Raw genomic sequence first — 22,879 nt, 5'->3', positions numbered from 1 at the left:
AAGATAAATTTTTGCCAAAGTTCCATAAACATTGCTTGGATATAGCACGAATTTTTATTACCGCCGCCGAAAATCATCAAATCGATTCAACCATGTAATGCTTTTAGATACCGTTTAAATTTTTAAAAAAAACTATTCAATTTAAAAATAATATTTATGGCAACAGAAATAAACCAAAGAGCGATGAATCGTAGAACTTGGGAAAAAGTACTTAAATGCAACTAAGAAAAATTGGAAACATCTCTTACTTAGCAGCAACATAAGCAAAACAAAACTTGTATTTCTGTGCAGTTTTTTTTTCTCTGTACAGCTTTCTTTTCGACTAATCGACTTTAAAATCGATTATTCGACTTTTTGGTCATTAAAAGTCGACTTCGACTTTTTTACACAAAAAATCGACTTTGGGATCTCTACTCCAAACTTTAAAGCTGTTGTCTCTCTCCATATTAGGTAGGGTCGGAAAGGCGACTTCTTTTTTATCAAAATGGCAAAAGTCGAGTTTTAGACTAACCAAAAAATCGACTTGCAAAAGGTATAGATGCCTTGTTGTGAAAACTTTTCAAAATAAGGTACTTCTATTTCCTACAAGTTTTCGTAAACTTTTGCCAAGATAGGGATATAATCATTTGTATTTTTTTTACTTAATTCCAAAAGTTTCCACATTCAGAATGTAAAAACCATGATATTTTCATTTAAAGGTAGTGGCAGTTGCACTATCTGTCAAAATCAGTGATTTGTGCAACTCTGTTTTAGTGCAGGTTACTTGTTTGCGCCATTTTTCGTTGTTTGTATTTGTTATTGTTCTTAACTATAATAATCACATACAACCAAAACTTGTTGACAGATAGTGCACTCGCAAGAACAAATTTTACTCATTCGTGTACAGTACAGTACCTGGTAATTATGTCATGGTTAAAGCCCAAGTAGAACATCACATTTTATTGCACGTATGAGTAACAAACTTTTATATTCTCTATCAAGTGCAAAATTGTAAACATTCCATTTAGGAACAGGGGCAAACTTCTCACATATCAATGTGTTGTCCGATTATTCACTATCACTTTCTCTACAATTCCAAAAAGAAACACAAACAATTCTCTATTCTATCCGATTTTATGTATTGGGCATTACCAAGGACCATTTTTCAAAGATGTAGCATTTTCCAAATTTTGTTGTTGTCATCACCATTAAATATCAAAAAAGACTGCCTACCCCAAATCGGAGTCTATCTCTTCTTAATTCCATCTAGACGTCGCTAAATTCGGTGCGAAAATCTCTATTTGTGAAATGTACCCTTATATGAGAGCTACTATAAAATATTGGTCAATTCGTCCTTGAATTTAAATCCATCGAGCAAACGTCGCTTGCCAAATTTTAGGCAGATTGGAAAAAATGTGGGTTTCAGAGCAAAAATACTGAAAATTGGGGGTACGTTAGTATGAGACCTACACCTATGGTTGGATCGATGTAGACCGCATTCGATATATTCCCATTTTATAGGCTTAAGATAGGAAGTGACATTTGTAATTGCACATTTGGTATTAATTTTACTCTCAGTGTATTCTCGATTTACAGTTACGCGTTATGGTTTTCACATTTGTGTACCGATTTTTAAGAAATTAAAAATGTTGATCGTGTAGTTGGGGATTCGGTAGGTTCGTGGTAGAATGTAGGTAGACAATTTTTTCTGCAGTGGCAACACGGAAGAGAACAATTTTGATAAAATTTTCTCTAAAAACAAAATGTTGGTAAACTATTCTCTAAAGAAAAAATATTACATTTTCTTCAGAAACAAATTTTTAATTAAAATTTCACAAAATACCAAAAAAACAAAATCAAGAAAATGAGTTAAGTCCTCTATATAATAAGCCATTGATATATTTGTTGTAAAGTCTGGTTGTTTGCCTTAAGCTACGGTAAGATTAGTCAAATATTTCACCCAATTTGTTTTATCATTTTGGTCAAAAATATGTAAAATTTGTTTATTCTTGATTTTTTATTCACATTCAAAAATTATGTATTTCCGTATTTAAGGCTAATTCAGTAAGCATTTCGATAAAATTTATATAAAAGTTACATCGTTTCTTTTTTTTAACCCACACCGAATACGGTCCAAATAGGAACTAATTTGGATATGCATACTTGTTATCTATAAATAGTATTCATCGAATTTGCGCTCGTATAGTAAAGCGTATATTAGAATAGGCCTGGCCGCACTTAAAGCGATATACCCAGAAAAATTAGTCTGCTGATATCAGCAAACACTGCCTGCTGATAATAAATTAAGAATTTTAAACTTTTTAATAAATCCATTCAAATTTTTTTAACTTCGAAATAACAATTGAGACATTTTTTATATATTAGTAAAAAATTTGGCAATTTCGGAAGTTTATTAAAAAGTTGTAGTTATTTTGTCTGCTGTTCTTTAAAGTCAATCAAAAATCAGCAAATTGTAGAAAATTTGAAAAAATTTGAAGTTATATGCTTGTAAAATTGAAAAATAAGTTGAAATATAAAATTGTTTAAATGTTAATGACATCTTTGAGTTTTTTTTTTAACTTTTCAAAGTTTGAAAGCAGCAGAAAATGTTTGCTGCTTTAGCAACAAATTACTGCTGTCTCGTTTTCAGCAGACTCTGCTCTTTCAGCAAACATTTTTGCTGTTTTGACTAATACAATTTCTTTGAGTGTGGTATAGAATAACAAAAAACAACAAAAACATTTTTAAAATATGTTCACCAGTATTGACAAAACTTAAAACAGTTTTAACTTTACTTTAAGTTTTGTTAATGTGGACAATGCTTGGTATATAAGTTTTTTTTTACCCATTCTGGAACCTACATAATATTAATTTTTGTTCATTTGTTTTTTTGTGCTTGCAGGGCGACTCACCGTTCGGCAGACAAGATGCCTACGTCAAATTGGAGCCATTGGGCGAAGGATCCTATGCCACAGTATACAGGGGTTTTAGCAAGTAAGTCAAATGGAAAGCTGTAGCTAGCATAATGTTAATATGAGTGAATATTTATCCTGAAAACAAAATATCACCAAAAGTTGGAATTTATGACAATTCATAATGGTCACAATCAATTATGAGAGTAGCGAAAAGGCTTTGTATCTCAATAGGAGAATGTCTTTTGTCTCTTACTGCTTGTGTGTGTGTGTGAATAATTCAAAAAGATATTTTTCGATTCTACCATCCCATAGAAGTGAATGGATGTGACATTTCATTTCAACTATTAAATATTTATGGTTGTAATACATGTGAGCGCAAAAGCAAAAGGATGTCTGTGGACTATCCCACATAAGTCAAGCGTTCCTTTTGTTCTCCCCTGCCTTTCTACGGCAACTCCACACGTCTTTTATCTACGACTACCCTACACTACCCTCATTGCCATAAGTTTTGAAAAATTCGTTGTTGAAGCTATGAAATGTCTTACAAATTCTCCTGTTTTCTACTTTTAAAAGGGCAAAAAGGAAGTGATGTCCTCCTCCACCCGTCAACATCATAAATTTTGATGCCGACTTTAATGACCACATTTTCGGTGATTTATTTGGGACGGTTATGCAAAAAGAAACTTTGGATAATGCTACCAAGATATGTTGTCTCGTTAGAAATATATAACTCTTCATTGTCTTGTGAGAATGTCTCCGTTCTGGTTGCCCACATTTCATACCACACCCATCATTTGTAAACTTTGTGAGAGAGAGGTCTATTTAAAGTTTAAATTAAAATTTTCTTTAGAATTGACTTCATACACCAGAAGTTGAGATGCGATTGGGGTAATTTGTCAGTGTATTTAAATGTTTCATCATCTGTCAAGATATTCTTGTGGACGTCAAATGAATAAACTTTACATATCACCTTACGTGTGTTAGAACTTTTTTTTATTTTAATTTGTCTGTTATTTAACTTAGCGCACAGTGGCTAACGTTCGACTATCAAGCTGAAACTTGGCAAAGATGAATAATTTCGAGAGGTTCGAAAAGTGCATATATCATCTTTACCAATTTAAAAGAAATCAAGTAAAAGCGTGCTAAGCTCGGCCGGGCCGAATTTTATATACCCCTACCATATATCGCATTCGTCAAGGTATCTATTTATAGATAAACAAGTAAAAAGGCGTTAAGTTCGGCCGGGCCGACCTTTGGATACCCACCACTTCGGGTATATATGTAAACCAACTTTCGTCAAAATCCGGTGAAAAATGTAAACCTTATGCCCCATAGCAGCTATATCAAAATATGTTCCGATTTGGATCAAATACTAATAAGAACAAGTCGTTGTTCAATTGTGCATAACAAAATATTGGTCTTTTTAGTAGCTACATCTAAATATAAACCTATCTGAACCATATACGACACGGATGTCTAAAAACCTTACATAAGTCACTGTGGCAAATTTCAGTACAATCGGTTTATAAATGCGCCTTTTATGGGGCCAAGATTTTAAATCGTGACATCGGTCTATATGGCAGCTACATCCAAATTTGGACCGATCTGAGTCAAATTGAAGAATAATGTCGAATTGTCTAACTAAACTCACTGACCCAAATTTAAGCAAAATCGGACAATAAATGCGCTTTTTATTGGCCCAAAACCTTTAATCGAGCTATCGGTCTATATGTCAGCTATATCCAAACCTGGAACGATCTGAGCCAAATTGAAGAAGGATGACGAAGGGCTTAACACAACTCACTGTCCCAAATTTTGGCGAAATCAGACAATGAATGCGCCTTTTATGGGCGCAAGACCTTAAATCGAGAGATCGCTCAATATGACAGCTATACACAAATCTGGACCGATCAAGGCCAAATTGAAGAAGGATGTCGTTGGGTCTAACACAACTCACTGTCCCAAATTTCAGCAAAATCGGACAATAAATGTGGCTTCTATGGGTCTAGGACCCTAAATCGGCGGATCGGTCTATATGGCAGCTATATCCAAATCTAGACCGATCTGAGCCAAATTGAAGACGAATGTCGATGAGCCTAACACAACTCACTGACCCAAATTTCAGCAAAATTGGATAATAAATGTGGCTTTTATGGGCCTAAGACCATAAATCCGTGGATCGGTCTATATGGGGGCTATCTGAAGATATAGTCTGATATAGCCCATCTTCGAACTTAACCTGCTTATAGCCAAAAAAAGAATATGTGCAAAGTTTCAGCTCAATATATCTATTTTCAAAGACTGTAGCTTTATTTCAACAGACAGACGGACGGATATGGCTAGATCGTCTTAGATTGTAACGCTGATCAAGAATATATATACTATATAGGGTCGGAAATGGATATTTCGATGTGTTGCAAACGGAATCACAAAATGAATATACCCCCATCCTTCGGTGGTGGGTATAAAAATCACCAAAATTAGCATCAGACGACTTAACTTCGCACATCAATGCTGAGTAGCTTCAGCTCAACTTCACCAAGTCTTCCGTGAAAAAGTTGAATTTATTTTTTGAGGCCTCCCACTGTGCTACTCTGGCGGTGGCTATTGAAAAATGTTCGGTACTGTGTCAATGTCACAGCTCCCGCAGCATTGTAGTGTGTCTTCATAATGATTATATTTCACTTGATACACTCACTCAATCTGTCACAGTGGAGGAGCCAACATCGACCGACCCACTTTGTGGCAGAAAATAGGGGAAGAGAATGAAACTAGTCAGTCATCGCCATCCTCGAATGTCACTGCAAAAGAAAACATTCATTTTTTATCATTATTTTCCAACATAAATGGGTTGGTCCTGCCGGCTCCGGTCGTCTTTCTCTCACTCTCTCACTCTTTAAAGCTGTTGATGAATAACGCGTGCGGTTTGTTTCGCTGATGCCTGTTGGCCGAATGTCTGCCCACTGATTGATGGCTGCCAGGCATACAAATGTCACAGTGACACAGAAACACTGCGGGACCCAAGAAAACTGTATAATGTAAGGAAATTTTCTCCTCTCATTCTCGAACTCACTTTCCTTTGTGATTTTAATGAAGTTCTCCGATGTAATTATAAAATATCTGTTTTTCTTCCAAAAAAGGCATGAATTTCCGTTTCCTCCTAGGCAAACTGCTCTGTTATGTTCGTTGCTCCATTGTCCACTTAATTGTATTGTTCCAGCGAATTCTGGCTCAGCGGGAATCTCATGATGTGGGGTGGGGGGGACATGGAACATGGAATTATTCATTGCGGTTAATTGTACTGCCATTTGTTATGTATCCTTATGGGAGGGCGCTTAACATTTCCAACCGTAATCTGTTAATGTGTTTTATTTTTGCTAAAGGTGGCCGAGTTCTTTTGCTTAATGTCTTTGTAAAGTTTATAACAGTAACAGCACCAAAACTCTTCTCCTTCATTGTTGTTATACAAAAAATGATAATGAAGCTAAATTGGTCATTGCACTGTGCTTTTTTAAGGATTGGAATAACATGAGGGTCCAAAGTGTCGCAGTGGATAGCATGTCCGACAATGACTCTGACGGGGAGTCTCAACTAGACAATTTGTGCATTGTGATGCCACAGTAACGACATACCAAAACCTCTGGTGGAAATCAAACCTATGACCCCGCACTGGTTTTCAAAACTCGCTTCCAACTCTGTCCTCAAGGCACTCCATCCCTAAACTAATGCTGGTTGCAATTGTGACGTATTCAGCCATATATAACTTCTGGACTAAGTGGCATGGCTCAGAGCAATACAACCACCAAAGGATGGGGGTATATTCATTTTGTCATTCCGTTTGCAACACATCGAAATATCCATATCCGACCCTATAAATTATATATATTCTTGATCAGCGTAAAAATCTAAGACGATCTAGCCATGCCCGTCCGTCTGTCTGTTGAAATCACGCTGTAGTCTTTAAAAATAGAGATATTGAGCTGAAACTTTGCACAGCTCAATTAAAGACGCATTTTTGTTCGATTTCACCCAAAATTTGGGACAGTGAGTTGTATTAGGCCCTTCGACATACTTCTTCAATTTGGCCCAGATGGGTCCTGATTTGGATATAGCTGCCATATAAACCGATCTCTCGATTTAAAGTCTTGGGCCCATAAAAGGCGCATTTATTGTCCGATTTTGCCAAAATTTGGGACAGCGAGTTAGGTTGAGCCCCTCGACATACTTCTGCAATATGGGAGGGATCGGTCCAAATTTTGAAAATAGCTGTCATATAGACCGATCTCTCGATTTAAGGTTTTGGGACAATAAAAGGCGCATTTATTGTCCGATTTTGCCAAAATATTGGATAGTCAGTTAAGCCCCTTGACATACTTCTGCAATATGCCACCGATCAGTGCAGATTTGGATATAGCTGCCATATAAACCGATCGCTCGATTTAAGAACTTGGGACCATAAAAGGCACATTTATTGTCAGATTTCTCCAAAATTTGGGCAGTGAGTTAAGTAGAGCCCCTCGACATACTTCTGAAATATGGCAGGGATCGGTCCAGATTTGGATATAGCTGCCATATAGACCGATCTCTCGATTTAAGGTTTTGGGCCCATAAAAGGCGCATTTATTGTCCGATCTTGCCAAAATTTTGGGACAGAGAGTTAAGTTAAGCCCCTCCACATATTTCTGCAATTTGGTCTAGATCTGGCCAGATTTGAATATATTTGCCATATAGACCGATATCTCGGTGCAGTCTTGGAAATGAGGTCGGGTAATTGGCGACCCCCATACACTGATCAAGTCGATTTTTAAAATTCGTGTCCACCCTTTGCAGCATATCAATCGGTATGTTGGCAATGGCATCGCGAATGTTATTCTTGAGGATTTACGCCACTCCAAAAACCCATTTTTTGCTTGTTGATGCAGCCGGAAATGTGAAAGTCAGCCTCGGCACTGGAAGTATTTTCCTCGTCTTCAGGCAGGTTATCAATCAGCACTTCACATGCATTTTGACGGGCAACAGAATCGCCTTCAGTTCTTGCGCAACATCCAAAGAAAGTTAAAGTCTTAATGGTGAATTCGTCGAACAGTGGGATTAGAAATTCGCATAGCAGCTGCGTGTATGCGAGTCGAACGCAGGGGGAGGAACGCTCAACTGACTGTCTCACTCTTTCGATATTTTCGGGAGTTCTGATGGTTCGTTGAAGTCCATATCTGGGTTTAGCGACTCTTCCGCGACTCATGTGAAGTGACAGAGTTTTTGTAAATATTCGCAATTAGGATATTCCATTATGGTAGATATCAAGGTCCGTCCAGGTGGACTCTAACCGCTTCTTTACTTTTTGAAACTGTTTAAGGCAAACCAAAAAATGCGTATTTTCTTAGGTTTAGCAAACCGAATCACTATTGAAACTTGAACCCATTCTAGTGTTCGAGTCTGCACGGCGTGCAAGTTGCAGCTAAGGAAAACAAACGATTTTGTTTATTGGAGTACCATTATAGAAATGGATGGAAAAGATAATTACCAAGACATATGAAAGGCCCTAAAAGGATCACGTAATTGTTCCCCTAAGTGCATAGAAACATAAAAGACGATGGAATTGTAACAGGCTCCACACACACTTTTATTTCAATGCTCCACATATAGAGCTCTATATACTTGTTTTTGAAGGGGCGAGGGGAGAGGGGCGGGTAAAGACAAAGTCGTTGGCTTCGAAAGCCCAGGACCATCATTGATAGCATTTAGTGAAAGAGATGAAGATAAACTGCAATGATGCTCGCGATAAGGAACCACATATGGCACTGTGAAAAGAGCTGCTTTTATGGTTGCTGCTGCATCATCACCCTCACCGAGCCCACCTACACTCCCACACAGTGATAGCATGGCAGCGGGTCCAAATGGCATATCATCTCCAACGAAATGATAGAAAATGCTCTACTTTGGTAGCAAAGTGACAGCTACTAGGACGTAGAAGCAAGGCATGGAATAGCTAAGCGAAAGTGGGCCACTGACATTGGCTATCAAAGAAAAAACCAAATGACGTGATGATGATAGTGACGAAACTGATGATGATGATGATGGTGGTGGCGACGATTATCTTGATGGCATTGCTTTTCGTAATCAAAGAAACCTCATGCATGGCACAGAAAAATCGCCCTCAAAACCTTTTTCTTTTTAACATAAACGTGATGTTTGCTCGAAAGGTTGCAGCGGTGAGTATCGGTTCTTATGCTCAAGACTGACTGCTAGCAATTTTTTAGAACATTTTGAGTGGTCGAACCGAGCTATCTCACACTTTGAGATTCGTATTCATCAGCAGAACCATGGCCATGTCCATCATCACTCACTTGTCATCTGAGAGAGGCATCCTTGTTTCAATTTCAGTTTTGTTTGCTTCATTATTTTCATGCTGCGGCCAAGTCAAAATGTTAAATGCTGAAATCATAGCTGAACCAATGGGGGGAAAAATAGAGGGAAAAGAAATTGTCATCAATCACTTCATTTATTCAGAGTCCACATATTTAGCCTCAGTCACATTTTTTTCTTTCGACAACAAAATCAATATTTTAATTAACACGGATCGCCCTGGTGTTGCCAAATGGCAACGCAAACATTTTGATGAGTTTTACAGTATTTTGACTATGCAACCGCAACGGTTTAGCATGTGAAGTAAATTTTTGACAGGTGAGAAATGCGTCTTTCAAACCAGTGGCAGTTTGTCTTTTTTTGGAAAAGTTTATGTCCACAAAATAAGCCATGAAAAATCATTACGATAGAAATATGCCAACAAGTTTCTTTGCTTGTTTTTTTTTTTTCTTTTTAAATCGTTTTTTATACCCTCCACCATAGGATGGGGGTATACTAATTTCGTCATTCTGTTTGTAGCACCTCGAAAAATGCGTCTGAAACCCCATAAAGTTTATATATTCTTAATCGTCATGTCATTTTAAGTCGATCTTGACTCAAGAAGTCAAGACCCAAGATCGGTTTATATGGCAGCTATATCAAAATATGGACCGATTTGGCCCATTTATAATCCCAACCGACCTACACTAATAAAAAGTATTTATGCAAAATTTCAAGCGCCTAGCTTTATTCCTTCGAAAGTTGGGTTCTTTCGACAGACAGACGGACGGACGGACATGGCTAGATCGACTTAAAATGACATGACGATTAAGAATATATAAACTTTATGGGGTCTCAGACGAATATTTCGAGGTGTTACAAACAGAATGACGAAATTAGTATACCCCCACCCTATGGTGGCGGGTATAAAAAAACCAATTAATAACCAAAAAAACCGGGTTTCAAAAACCAATCTGAACACCCCAACTAGGCCTAAGCTGAGATTTTTTCCAAATTGCTTCTTGAATTCATACCATCTAATAGCCACTTAAATTTTCATTATCGGATACACTTATTTTTGATTTCCCAAAAACGGGGAAATCATAAAGTTCTGTCCGTTGCAACATATTACCTTTTTATACCCTGCACCAGCACTGTGGTACAGGATATTATAGATTTATGCATTTGTTTGCAACGCTAAGAAGGAGAAGAGTCTTCTTAAGTACACGGATCGGCTTAGAATCCCTTTCTGATTCGATTTAGCTATGTCCGTCTGTCTGTCTGTCCATGTATTCTTGTAATCAAGGTACAGATCGCATTTGTTGTCCGATTTTCAAAAAATTTTGCGTAAGTGTCTTTTTTGGTCCAAGGACGAACGAATATATATCTTTTATGCGTTTCGACTTTTAAGGCTGTAGAAGCCACAATTTTCGTACCGTCGTAAGATTCTATTCAATAGGTATGCAAAATGAAAGTCTGACTAAATTTGGATACAAGTGCTATCGATTAAAAGTATTACGTATACTCCGTGGTGTAGGGTATAATATAGTCGGCTCCGCCCGACTTTTGCCTTTCCTTAATGATTTTAGTCTAAGTGCCCTACATATATTTAGAATTTTTCCAAATACCAATGCTTCTAAATATGCTGCCAATTGATGATGGCGTCGTAAATAAAGGTGTTGCATGTATAGATTTAATGATGCTAATAATCCTTAAGAGTAGCTCCGAGAACTGACATTTGTAGGCGCATAAAATGTCTTTTAAAAACCAAGTTCGTAAGAAGATGTGCTAATAAACATTAGGGTAAATCCCTCCTCAATAGAAAATAGCATAATGTGAAAGGGCCACATGGCTAATATAGATAAGATAATTATGCATCTTATTATCATTGACAAACATTTTTGTTATTGACTGGAGCAGAAGTGAAATGTTTCCTTTCGGTTGGAAACCACACTTGTATGACTAGCACACGGTATGATGATCTCCATGTAATTGCTGTTTGCTGTCCCAGTTACAATGAGTGCAAAGTTTCTTTGTCTAGTGCCATAGAGTACTAAACTTATACGCACTGGCATTCTCGCGTGATCTTCAGCATTGTCATATTCCAATAAAACTTTTCTTTATACATCCTTGTAACCCTCTTATGGCCTGCAAGTGTCGTAATGTTCGTACAAGTTGTTTCCACTGCGCTAGGCGAAATGAAAAAGTCCTTTGCCATTACTGTAATAAAGTTTTGCTTCCTTCTTTCCAATAAAGCCAGAAATTGAGATGAATGGAATGAAAGCAGAAGCAAAGATGAGCACAAGAATGGCCAGAAGACGAGAAAATGTAGCACAAACTTTGTTAATTTACCATTTTTCAACAAGTTTTAAGATCCCATTCAGGCATCCCAGTCGCAGGCTCCACTGTAGTGCTCACATGAAGACAAATTTGCACATAGCATCAAGGACTATCTGTGCTGGTATTTGTGGTGCATGTTAAGTAGTGCCACTAAACTATGGCCCTCCAGCAACTGTGGCTGGTCCTCTCCCCCAGCTATGCGCGTTGTGAAGTTGGTGACGAAAACTGGAGTCGAATTATAATAAAATTTAGCATTCACATATGTTGGGAGTCCTGTGTGGGGGGCTGTATGTGTGTGAGTGCGTGTCAAAGATATTCCAAAGATTTGTCGATTCACAAAAAGGATGTTTTAGTTTCCCAGGATTTTTGTTTGTCACACACTTACACAATTACAGTCGCTTAAGCCACACATACACGCACGCCCAGCCCAACGCATGCAGACTTACTGGCAAAGGAAGTTAAAGGTGTCATAAAATTTAACCTAATTTGACACTTTTTGTTGGCTTTCATTGTTTACTTGTATTTATGCGGGTGTAGATGTGCCTGTGCGTATGTGTGTGAGGCTTGTTGGGTTTTCTGACATGTCCTTAGATTCTAATTTTGTTACATCGTTCCAAAAATCTGCCTCTTTTCGTGAAGCTTCACTCCCACATTTACGCTATTTGTTCTGTAGTTTTTTATTCTCTACCTTTTGGTCCTCTAAGTGAGGTGCCCGTAGTCGGAGTCTGTTTTCATGGCTTTTGCCAAGGCATTTAACGACTTTGTGCGTCTGGGTAGTGTGACATTCAACAGAGGTTACACCAGCACACAGCAAATACTTCACAAAGTGTTTGCCCTGCAATTTCCTTTCGTTGCTCATTTTCTTGGGCAAAATATGTACCTAATTGAAGAGCATAATTAAAGTTACTTACTTTGGCGAAAGGACCAAAGTAAACGTTACTGCTAAAATGGGCGCAATAAAGTTGCCTGGACAAATTAATGACCTTTCACCTAAAGATTTTTCTCTTTTTAATTTTAAATATTTACATCGGCCGCTGAACTGAGTCACATTTAAAATGATTTACAGCTCAAACTTTTCATTTCAAAGCCACTTTAAAATGTAACTCTTAGCTTTTGTATACCCTCCACCATAGGATGGGCGGTGATTCCGTTTGTAACGCATCCAAATATTGATCGGCCGTCTTAACATTCCACAGTCTATCAAGCCATGTCGACAGCAGCCGAACTATTCAGATATTAATTTGAAATTTTGATCAGATAATTTTAAAGGTGCTATTACATGACATGTGGTACCACTTTCTGCATCCACAAGATGTCAATAGAGCAAGTCTACAAAACAAAGAACCTTATGAGGAAATCCTACTGTTTACCAGCGCAGGACACGCACACATCGATGTTTTTTGATTTCCTCTCTCTAGATGTTCTCTTTAAAGACATCTGCAGATGTTATAACCTGCAATCATTAGCTTAACTGTCTGTTTTCCAATCAGATAGTGATCTGTCATAACGAACAGTAAGTGAGACTTCTATTCGAGTCGACGTTACCAACGTAATTTTTATACCCTCCACCATAAGATGGGGGGTATACTAATTTCGTCATTCTGATTGTAACTACTCGAAATATTCGTCTGAGACCCCATAAAGTATATATATTCTTGATCGTCGTGAAATTTTATGTCGATCTAGCCATGTCCGTCCGTCTGTCTGTCCGTCCGTCCGTCCTTCCGTCCGTCCGTCCTTCCGTCCGTCCGTCTGTCTGTCGAAAGCACGCTAACTTCCGAAGGAGTAAAGCTAGCCGCTTGAAATTTTGCACAAATACTTCTTATTAGTGTAGGTCGGTTGGTATTGTAAATGGGCCATATCGGTCCATGTTTTGATATAGCTGCCATATAAACCGATCTTGGGTCTTGATTTCTTGAGCCTCTAGAGTGAGCAATTCTTATCCGATTGGGATGAAATTTTGCACGACATGTTTTGTTATGATATCCAACAACTGTGCCGAGTATGGTTCAAATCGGTCCAAAACCTGATATAGCTGCCATATAAACCGATCTTGGGTCTTGACTTCTTGAGCCTCTAGAGAGCGCAATTCTTATCCGATTGGAATGAAATTTTGCACGACGTGTTTCGTTATTATATCCAACAACTGTGCCAAGTATTGGTCAAATCGGTCAATAACCTAATATAGCTGTCATATATACCGATCTTGGGTCTTGACTTCTTGAGCCTCTAGAGGGCGCAATTCTTATCCAATTTGAATGAATTTTGGCACGTAGTATTTTGTTATGATATCCAACAATTGTGCCAAATATGGTTCAAATCGGTTCATAACCTGATATAGCTGTCATATAAACAGATCTGGGGACTTGACTTCTTGAGCTTCTAGAGGGCGCAATTCCTATCCGATTTGGCTGAAATTTCGCAAGACGTTTTTTATTGTTACTTTCAACAACTGTGTCAAATAAAGTACAAGTCGGTTCATAACCTGATATAGCTGCCATATAAACCGATCTGGGATCTTGACTTCTTGAGCCTCTAGAGGTCGCAATTATTATCCGATTTTCCTGAAATTTTGTAAGACGGATTCTTTCATGACCATCAACATTCGTGTTTATTATGGTCTGAATCGGTCCATAGCCCGATACAGCTCCCATATAAATTGATCTCTCTATTTTACTTTTTGAGCTCACAAAGAGCGCTATTCTTATTCGAATTGGCTGACATTTTACACAGGTCTCCAGGTCTCGCTCTAATAGCAGAGCAAATCTTTTCTTATATCCTTTTTTTTGCCTAAGAAGAGATGCCGGGAAAAGAACTCGACAAATGCGATCCATGGTGGAGGGTATATAAGATTCGGCCCGGCCGAACTTAGCACGCTTTTACTTGTTAATCCTAATAAAGTTTTGACTCAAGGATCGGAAAGTGGACTATAATAGAACAATTCGCAAGGCAAAAAAAAATTGGTTTAGAATTACTTCCCTATCATCGATCAGGGCCAAATTGAAGAAGGACGTCGAAGAGCCCAACACAACTCACTGTCCTAAGTTTCAGCGTCGTCGGACAATAAATGCGCCTTTTATGGCCCCAAAACCTAAAACCAAGAGATCGGTCTATATGGCAGCTATATCCAAATCTGAAGCGATCTGTGCCATATTGCTGAAGTATGTCAAGGGCCCAACAGAACTCACTGTCCCAAATTTTAGCAAAATCGGATAACAAATGTGGCTTTTGTGGGCCTAAGACCCTAAATCGGAGGATCGGTATATATGGCAGCTATATCTAAATCTGGACCGATCTGGGCCAAATTGACGAAGGATGTCGAAGGGCCCAACAGAACTCACTGTCCCAAATTTCAGCAAAATCGGATAATAAATGTGGCTTTTATGGGCCTGAGACCCTAAATTGGCCGATCGGTCTATATGGGGGCTATATCAAGATATAGATCGTTTTAGATTTTAACGCTGATTAAGAATATATATACTTTATAGGGTCGGAAATTGATATTTCGAGGTGTTGCAAACGGAATGACAAAATGAATATACCCCCACCCTTCAGTGGTGGGTATAAAAAGGCATTAAGTTCGTCCGGGCCGAGCTTTGGATACTCACCACGTCGGGTATAAATGAAAACCCACTTTCTTCACAATCCGGTGAAAATTGTATAACTTATGCACCCAAATTCGACACGGATATTGAGTGGTCGAATATATATAAGTCTCTGTTGAATTTTCTATTTCAACAAAATCGGGTAATAAATAAAGCTTTTATGAGCTTCAGACCCTTAATCGGCACATCGGTCTATATGACAGCTATATCTAAATACAGTCCGATCTTAAGCATACTTGGGTGGGATGGCGGGTGACCTAACTAATAATAAAATAAAGATTTTATTCGCTTTAGACCCATTATCGGGAGATCGGTCTATATGTCAGCTATATCTTAATATAGTTCGCTCAGAACCATATTTGGGACGGATGTTGGGAGAACTAAGTCTACCCACTGTTTCAAATTACTCGGGTAGTAAATAGAGCTTTAATGAGCTTCAGCTGTAATGGGCTTTAGACCCTTTATCTGGGGATCGGTTTATATGGCAGCTATATCTAGGTTTAGTTCGATCTGATCCATATTTAGGTCAGATGTTGGGAGGCTTAAAATAACCCACTGTTTAAAATTTCAGCGAAGTCGGGTAATAAAGCTTTTATGGGCTTCAGACCCCTTATCGGCAGATCGGTATATATGGCAGCTATATATAAATAAAGTCCGATATAAACCATATTTGGGTCAGATGTCAAGAGGCCTAAAACTAACTTTTTCAAATTTCAGCGAAATCGATTGCAAAATGAAGCTTTTATGGGCATTAGACCCTTTATAGGAAAATTGGTCTATATAGCAGCTATATCCAAATATTATCCGATTTGGCCCGTTCAAGAACTCAACCAGCGTGCATCAAAAAGACGTATGTGTGCCAAATTTCAGCTTAATATCTCAATTTTTGAAGGCTGTACAGTGATTTCAATAGACGGACAGGCAGACGGGAAGACGGACAGACACACGGACATCGTTCAATCGTCTTAGAATTTTACGTCGATCCGTAATATATATACTCTGAAGGGTCGGGAGTTGATATTTCGATGTGTTGCAAACGGAATGACGAAATGAATATACCCCCTATCCTACGGTGGTGGGTATAAACATAGCCCGTCTAGGATTTGTTGAAATCATTTTTCAATTCCACATGAATCGCATTGAAATGTAAGAGCTATGATGGAATCACTGTGTTGCTCAAAATCAGTGTTTTACATGAAATATATGCTGCTTATCTTGAAACGGCCCCAGAGTTAACAGTCTATGAAAATGGGAAAAATAGTATACACGATAAATACCCAAATACACTGTTATTATGAGCTTAGACCAACATTTCCTTGTAAATTTTTGAATTAAGAAAATTAACTTTTTCACTTTTTAATTTTGGTTTAGTTGCAAATGCAACAGTGATTTAAGCTACCTGTTCACCTTGAAATTCCTTTGCGACAATCTCTCAAGCCAAAGGTGTCTGTATAACATATAAAGTTTTCAAATTCCCCTAAACACCGTAAACACATTTCGAAAGTTTTCTGACATCCTTCTCCCGCTAACCTCCCCCAACCCAGGTCTCTTGATTCATTCGAGATCCGACCATCATTTGCGCATTTTATTAACAGCCTTCGGTGTCCAAAGTTTGAAGTGTTTGTGTATGGGACATAATGAGACCAGGACGACTATGAAGCTTACGACAATAATGCCGCCTCGCTTGGCTTTGCCGCATAACTTTCAAATGTGGCCTTAAAGTTATGGAAGCGCCGGCGAAATGTGTTTGACTAACATGATGTGCCACATAATCGCTACTCTCTGATTTTTCCTCTGGCAGCATTTAAGCCATTATGTTGCTGATGATGGCCCCCATAAAAGGCATCAGGCTTTTAATGGAGTCTGTCTGTCGGGCTGTCTATCTGAGGACGACATTTGAAAAGTGTAGTTAATTTTAATTAAATTGAACTTTTAACGTTTTCCAGACTAACTTATCAACGTGTTGCTCTCAAGGAGATCAGACTGCAAGAGGAGGAAGGAGCCCCCTTCACAGCGATACGTGAAGCATCCCTACTCAAAGAACTGAAGCACTCAAATATAGTGACGCTGCACGATATCGTGCACACGAGGGAGACTCTGACATTTGTATTTGAATATGTGGTGAGTAAACTGCTCGGCTGTGTTTCTTTGGCCTTGTGGATTTGCAATTGTCCTGTTTATTTGTGTTTCATTCCTTTGTTGCCCGTCTCTCCCCAGAATACCGATTTATCTCAATACATGGAGAAGCATCCTGGTGGCCTGGATCACCGCAATGTTCGGCTGTTTTTATTTCAACTTTTGCGTGGCCTCTCCTACTGCCATAAGCGTCGAGTATTGCACCGAGATGTCAAACCTCAGAATCTGTTGATAAGCGATTGTGGTGAATTGAAATTGGCCGACTTTGGATTGGCGCGAGCAAAGAGTGTACCCAGTCATACGTATTCACATGAAGTCGTTACGTTATGGTACCGTCCACCAGGTAGGTGTTTTGAAACTGTTCATGGAAAAATTCCCCATAAATTTGGTCAAACAAGGAAAGTTTATAAAGAAAGTAAAAAATAAACATAAACTTAAATAGTCGATTTGTACGAATTTCAAAACATAAAGAGTGATATATATGTTTGAATGGATGTGTAGTTATTGAAATGATACAATAATCCGAAGCAGTCAAATAATCTCAAATGCAACCCAGAGAAATTTGTTAGTAAAAACAGCAAAAATGTTTGCTGAAGCAACAGAAAGTCTTGGTAAAACAGCAAACATTTTCGGCTATTTTCAGATGGTAAAAAGTGGAAACTAAAATGTTCAAAAATTCTTCAATATTAGTGGCACATAGAGTATATTCTAGCGTTCTAATTTTGTGAACTTTGATCATTTGATCAGCAGACAAAATAACTACTAAAATTATATGTACGCTTTAAACAAAAAATGTACCACAAAAACTAAAAAGGCATTAAGTTCGGCCGGCCGAACTGGATAACTTGGATAACTTAAGGATCCAAATTCGACACGGACATTGAGTGGTCTAATATATATGCCATTATTTTGTAGAACAAAATATTGGTCTTTTTCGCAGTTTTATCCAATTATAAACTGATCTGAACCATATTAAGGTGGGATATCGTGAGGCTCAGAAAAACTCACTATTTTTCAGCGAAATCGGGTAATAAATTAAGGTTTTATGGGCTTCAGTTCCCTTATCGGCAGATCGGTCTATGTGGCAGCTATATCTAAATATAGGCCGATCAAAACCATATTTAGGTCGGATGTTGGGAGGTCTTAACCTACTCACTGTTTCACATTTCAGCGAAATCGGGTAATAAATTAAGCTTTTACGGGCTTCAGTCCCCATATCGGCAGATCGGTCTATGTGGCAGCTATATCTAAATAAAGTCCGATCAGAACCGTATTTAGGTCGGGTATCAGGAGGCTAAAAATAACTCAATGTTTCAAATTTTAGCGAAATCGATTAAAAAATAAAGCTTTTATGGGCTTCAGACCCTTTCTCGGGAGATCGGTCTGTATGGCAGCTATATCTTATTATAGTCCGATCTGAACCATATTTAGGGCGGGTGTCAGGAGGCTAAAAATAACTCACTGTTTCAAATTTGATTGAAATCGGTTAAAAAATAAAGCTTTTTTGGGTTCAGACCCTTTATCGGGCGATCGGTCGATATAATAGCTATATCTAAATATAGTCCGATCTGTACCATATTTGCGCGGATGTTAGGAGGCTTAAAACTGAGCACTATTCCAAATTTCAGCGAAATCGGATAAAAATAAAGCTTTTATGGTCGTCAGACTCTTTATCGGGAGATCGGTCTATATGGTAGCTAATAAATCTAAATATGAACTGATCTAATCCATATTAAGGTCAGATGTCGGGAGGCTTAAAATAACCCACTGTTGCAAATTTCAGCGAAGTCGGGTAATAAATAAAGCTTTTATGGTCTTCGCACCCTTTATTGGGAGATAGGTCTATATGGAAGCTATATCGAAATATAGTCCGATCTGAACCATATTTGGGTCAGTTGTTGGGAAGCCTTAAACTACTCACTTTTCAAATTTCAGCAAAATCGGATGAAAAATAAAGTTTTTATGGGCATTAGACCCTTTATCGGAAAATCGGTCTATATAGCAGCTATATCCAAATATGGTCCGATTTGGCCCGTTCAAGAACTTAACCAGCGTGCATCAAAAAGACATATCTGTGCCAAATTTCAGCTCAATATACCAATTTTTAAAGGCTCTAGAGTCACTGCAACAGACGGATGGACAGACGGATAGACAGTCAGACACACGAACATCATTAAATCTTCTTAGAATTTAACGACGATCCGATATATATATATATATATATACTTTGTAAGGTCGGAAATTGATATTTCGATGTGTTGCAAACGCAATGATTAAATGAATACACCGCCTATCCTACGGTGGTGGGTATAAAAATGTATATAAACATATAGGAAATGATTTTATTATGAAGTTTATAAATTTGAGAAGGTTTCCTTCAAAATGTAAAAAAAAATTTAATTTATAGTCAGCAGACAGTGTTTGCTGATATCAGCAAACTTATTTCTCTGGGTGTAGACATATCGGAACACCATTTTGTTTAAAGAAAATGTTAACCTTTGTCGTATTTTCTGAAGAAATAACAAAACTTGCAACATCTCAACGCTCATCAGCTTGCCCATTTGACTAGAAGAATGGGCGAAGCCTTCGGTGCTCCTCAATATATTTCCTATTGAAAAGACTATGAGTGTAGGAATGACTTCACTAATAGATTACTTAAGGCTCTCGTTGAAAGTTTATGTAAATGCAGAATAAACAAACCATCCCCAACATGTAGAAGTAAAGTTCCTGGTAAAAGTCAGACATGGTTTCCGGGCCCACAGAAAGTTCGAAAACAAACACCACTGCACTGCGATTGGAAACACAAACACAAACAAAAGCAAAGCGAAGAGTGAACGATGAATTGAATGAATATTCAATGGAACATGAAAAAAAAACATCCAAACTAAATTAAAGAATTAAATGAAATTAGTATTTTTTCTCGATTGTGTTTTAAATTGGCCTGTGCAAATTTCGTGACAAGGCAGAGGGTGGAAGCCTTAGAAAAGAAAAAGTTTCCGAGTCCTTGAGAGAATTAAATATTCCTAAATGGTTTTCTGGTGTTGAAAACATGTGCAAATCGCTAGCAAGGAGAGGGAAAACTTCCTCTGACTTGTATGTTAACTCGGCAAAGGGTAAAGAGTAAGGAGTTCTATTTAAAGAAGCCCTGCTTAGGAGGAATTAAAAAGTGAGCAAACAGTGCCGTCACTCACTTCCTCTCACATGTCGTTGCTTCCTCCTGTAAGCAGGGACACAACTTTTGGTTTCAAGTTAATCCTTTTAAGCAAAGATTTCTGTTTAATTCCTCCAGAGCCTGAAACTGACGAAAGTGAAGCGTTGCAAATGCAAAGGAAAAAAGTTTTACTCGAAAGACAACGAAAACAGGATGTAATAGAATTAGCGTGCTATGTTGCTTACTTCATCGTATTAAGCATTTTCTTTGCACGTTCAAAGCTTAGGAGACATTCTGCTTTTACTCTACCATTGGCTGTAGGCGAGGGAAAGAAGTGCTCAACAAACGAATTGATTTATTTAATTAAAACTCAGCAACTTTAAACGGACGAAATGGAATATTAAAATTTTGCCCCAAAAAATAAGCAAAGAAGACCAAGCATTAACTATGGTAATTATCCGTTGCCATTCAGTGCAAGCACAAGCAGTTTGAAATATGTGAGTCCTTAGAACTGAGGAATGCCTTAAAATAGTGAAATTTATGGAAGTAGAGCGAATTGTACCGCTTCGGGTTTCTTGATGCTGCAAATTGCAACTTTTGCCCATGAACATTCCACTAAGGAATAGGGGCAAGCTTCTCACATGTCAATGAGTGCAGTCCGATTCAAGTTTAAACTCAATGATAATAAGGGGCCTCCTTTTAATAACCGAGTCGAAATGGCGAGCCGCAGTGCGACACCTCTTTGGGGAGAATTTTTACATGGCATAGTACCTCACAAATGTCGCCAGCATTAGGAGGGGAAAACTACCGCTGAAATTTTTTATGATGGTTTCGCCAGGAATCGAATCCAGGCGTTGAGCGTCATAGGTGGACATGCTAACCTCTGCGCTACGGTGGCCTCCAATGATGTTTCTTGATGTTATATATTTTTTTTTTCTGCTGTGGTTGGTGTGAAGATTTTTGTAATGTTAAAAACTATTTTCCTACATAAAACCATCGTGCAGAACTTATGGAATGAGTAATGGGGTTTTTTTTGTGCTTGGAGATCATAATAATCTACATGAGTAAATACCTCATGTATTTTCGCTATTATAGTCTTTTTATTCGCTAACATGCGAGAGCGTATCATGTGCCCCGCCTAAACAAATATAAAAATTTTCATTCAGCGTCATAGGCGGACATGCTAACCTCTGCGCCACGGTGGCCTCCTCCCTGCATAATACTTCAGTATTGCTTCAATCACGAAAATGATAATATCAATCACAGTTTTTGAAAAAGCTGATTGAAAATTTTTCAATTAAAAAAATTGCATATTTAATAATAAAAAAAAATTATTGAAAAATTTTTGAAATTTCCAATTTATTATACCCTCCACCATAGGATGAGGGTATACTAATTTCGTCATTCTTATTTGTTTCATCTTTTCTTTTTGCTAATTATTCCAATAATTCATTATAATAATTATTCTTTTTTCAGATGTCCTCCTGGGCAGTACGGAATATTCGACGTCACTGGATATGTGGGGTGTCGGTTGTATATTTGTTGAGATGGTTACTGGTATGCCAACATTCCCCGGTATACGTGATACATACGATCAACTGGATAAGATCTTCAAAATCCTTGGTACACCTACCGAGGAGACGTGGCCAGGTGTTACACATTTTCCTTGTTATAAACCACATAAATTAGGTTTGTATTCGTTCAGTTGGCTTTTACAGAGTTCCTTATTTATTTTCTTCTTTGTTTATCTCCCTCCTCTAGGTTTTTATCGTCCTCACAAATTAGGTTACAATTTTCCTAGAATATATGATATTGTGCAAGGTGAAGAGATAGCGAATGCTTTTCTCCAATTGAACCCAGACGAAAGGATAGGTGCCGAGGAGGCATTGCAACATCCATATTTTGCGCAGTTACCAAAAAAATTATATGAATTGCCTGATGGTAAGTGCCATTATACCGATAAATCTAAATGTTTACTCCACCAATTTGGTCAGCTCAGCTTAATTTTTATAAAAAGACATGGGTTCAGGTTATGTTGAAAAGAGGGTGGCATGCCATTAAGGACATACCACTTAGCCTGTAATTGGCTTGTTGTGCGCTCTAAATACTAAGAAGTAGCATCGAAATAAAAGGAACCATAAACTCATGAATTCTGTGCTACTAACAAAATCCCTAATTGTTTCCCATTCAACACCCCTGAGTGGGTTCAAGCCTGGTATTGTGTCCTAACCTAGATGCTGATGTCTGTAGCAGCGAAAGCTGGGCAATGACATAGAAAACGTTTCAACACACAGTCTGATAGAATCGAAAAGGCTGGTTAAAAAGCTGCCCTTTGAGCCCAATTTCAAAATTTCGAAGTGGTTTGGTCGCCTCTTGGCGAGGCCCTAAAGTTGGTAGTCTTGGAATTTAGA

The 22,879-nt window shown here is 38.0% G+C and overlaps 1 protein-coding gene across 2 annotated transcripts in view; it reads left to right on the top strand.

Annotated features, from left to right (window-relative positions):
• LOC106095833 (cyclin-dependent kinase 14) overlaps window positions 1–22,879 on the top strand; it is a 423,150-nt gene that overhangs the window by 382,178 nt on the left and 18,093 nt on the right. For both annotated transcript variants that reach the window (XM_013263227.2, XM_013263226.2), the window contains 5 exons: window positions 2,882–2,973; window positions 17,128–17,302; window positions 17,399–17,660; window positions 21,945–22,157; window positions 22,230–22,409. In XM_013263227.2, the coding sequence (XP_013118681.1) occupies window positions 2,882–2,973; window positions 17,128–17,302; window positions 17,399–17,660; window positions 21,945–22,157; window positions 22,230–22,409 (922 nt within the window). The remainder of the gene's footprint in view (window positions 1–2,881; window positions 2,974–17,127; window positions 17,303–17,398; window positions 17,661–21,944; window positions 22,158–22,229; window positions 22,410–22,879) is intronic.

The sequence above is a fragment of the Stomoxys calcitrans genome, chromosome 1 (assembly GCF_963082655.1).
Source record: "Stomoxys calcitrans chromosome 1, idStoCalc2.1, whole genome shotgun sequence".
Lineage (NCBI taxonomy): Eukaryota > Metazoa > Arthropoda > Insecta > Diptera > Muscidae > Stomoxys > Stomoxys calcitrans.
The sequence above is the reverse complement of the archived record's forward strand: the minus strand, read 5'-3'. Positions and strand labels throughout refer to the sequence as shown.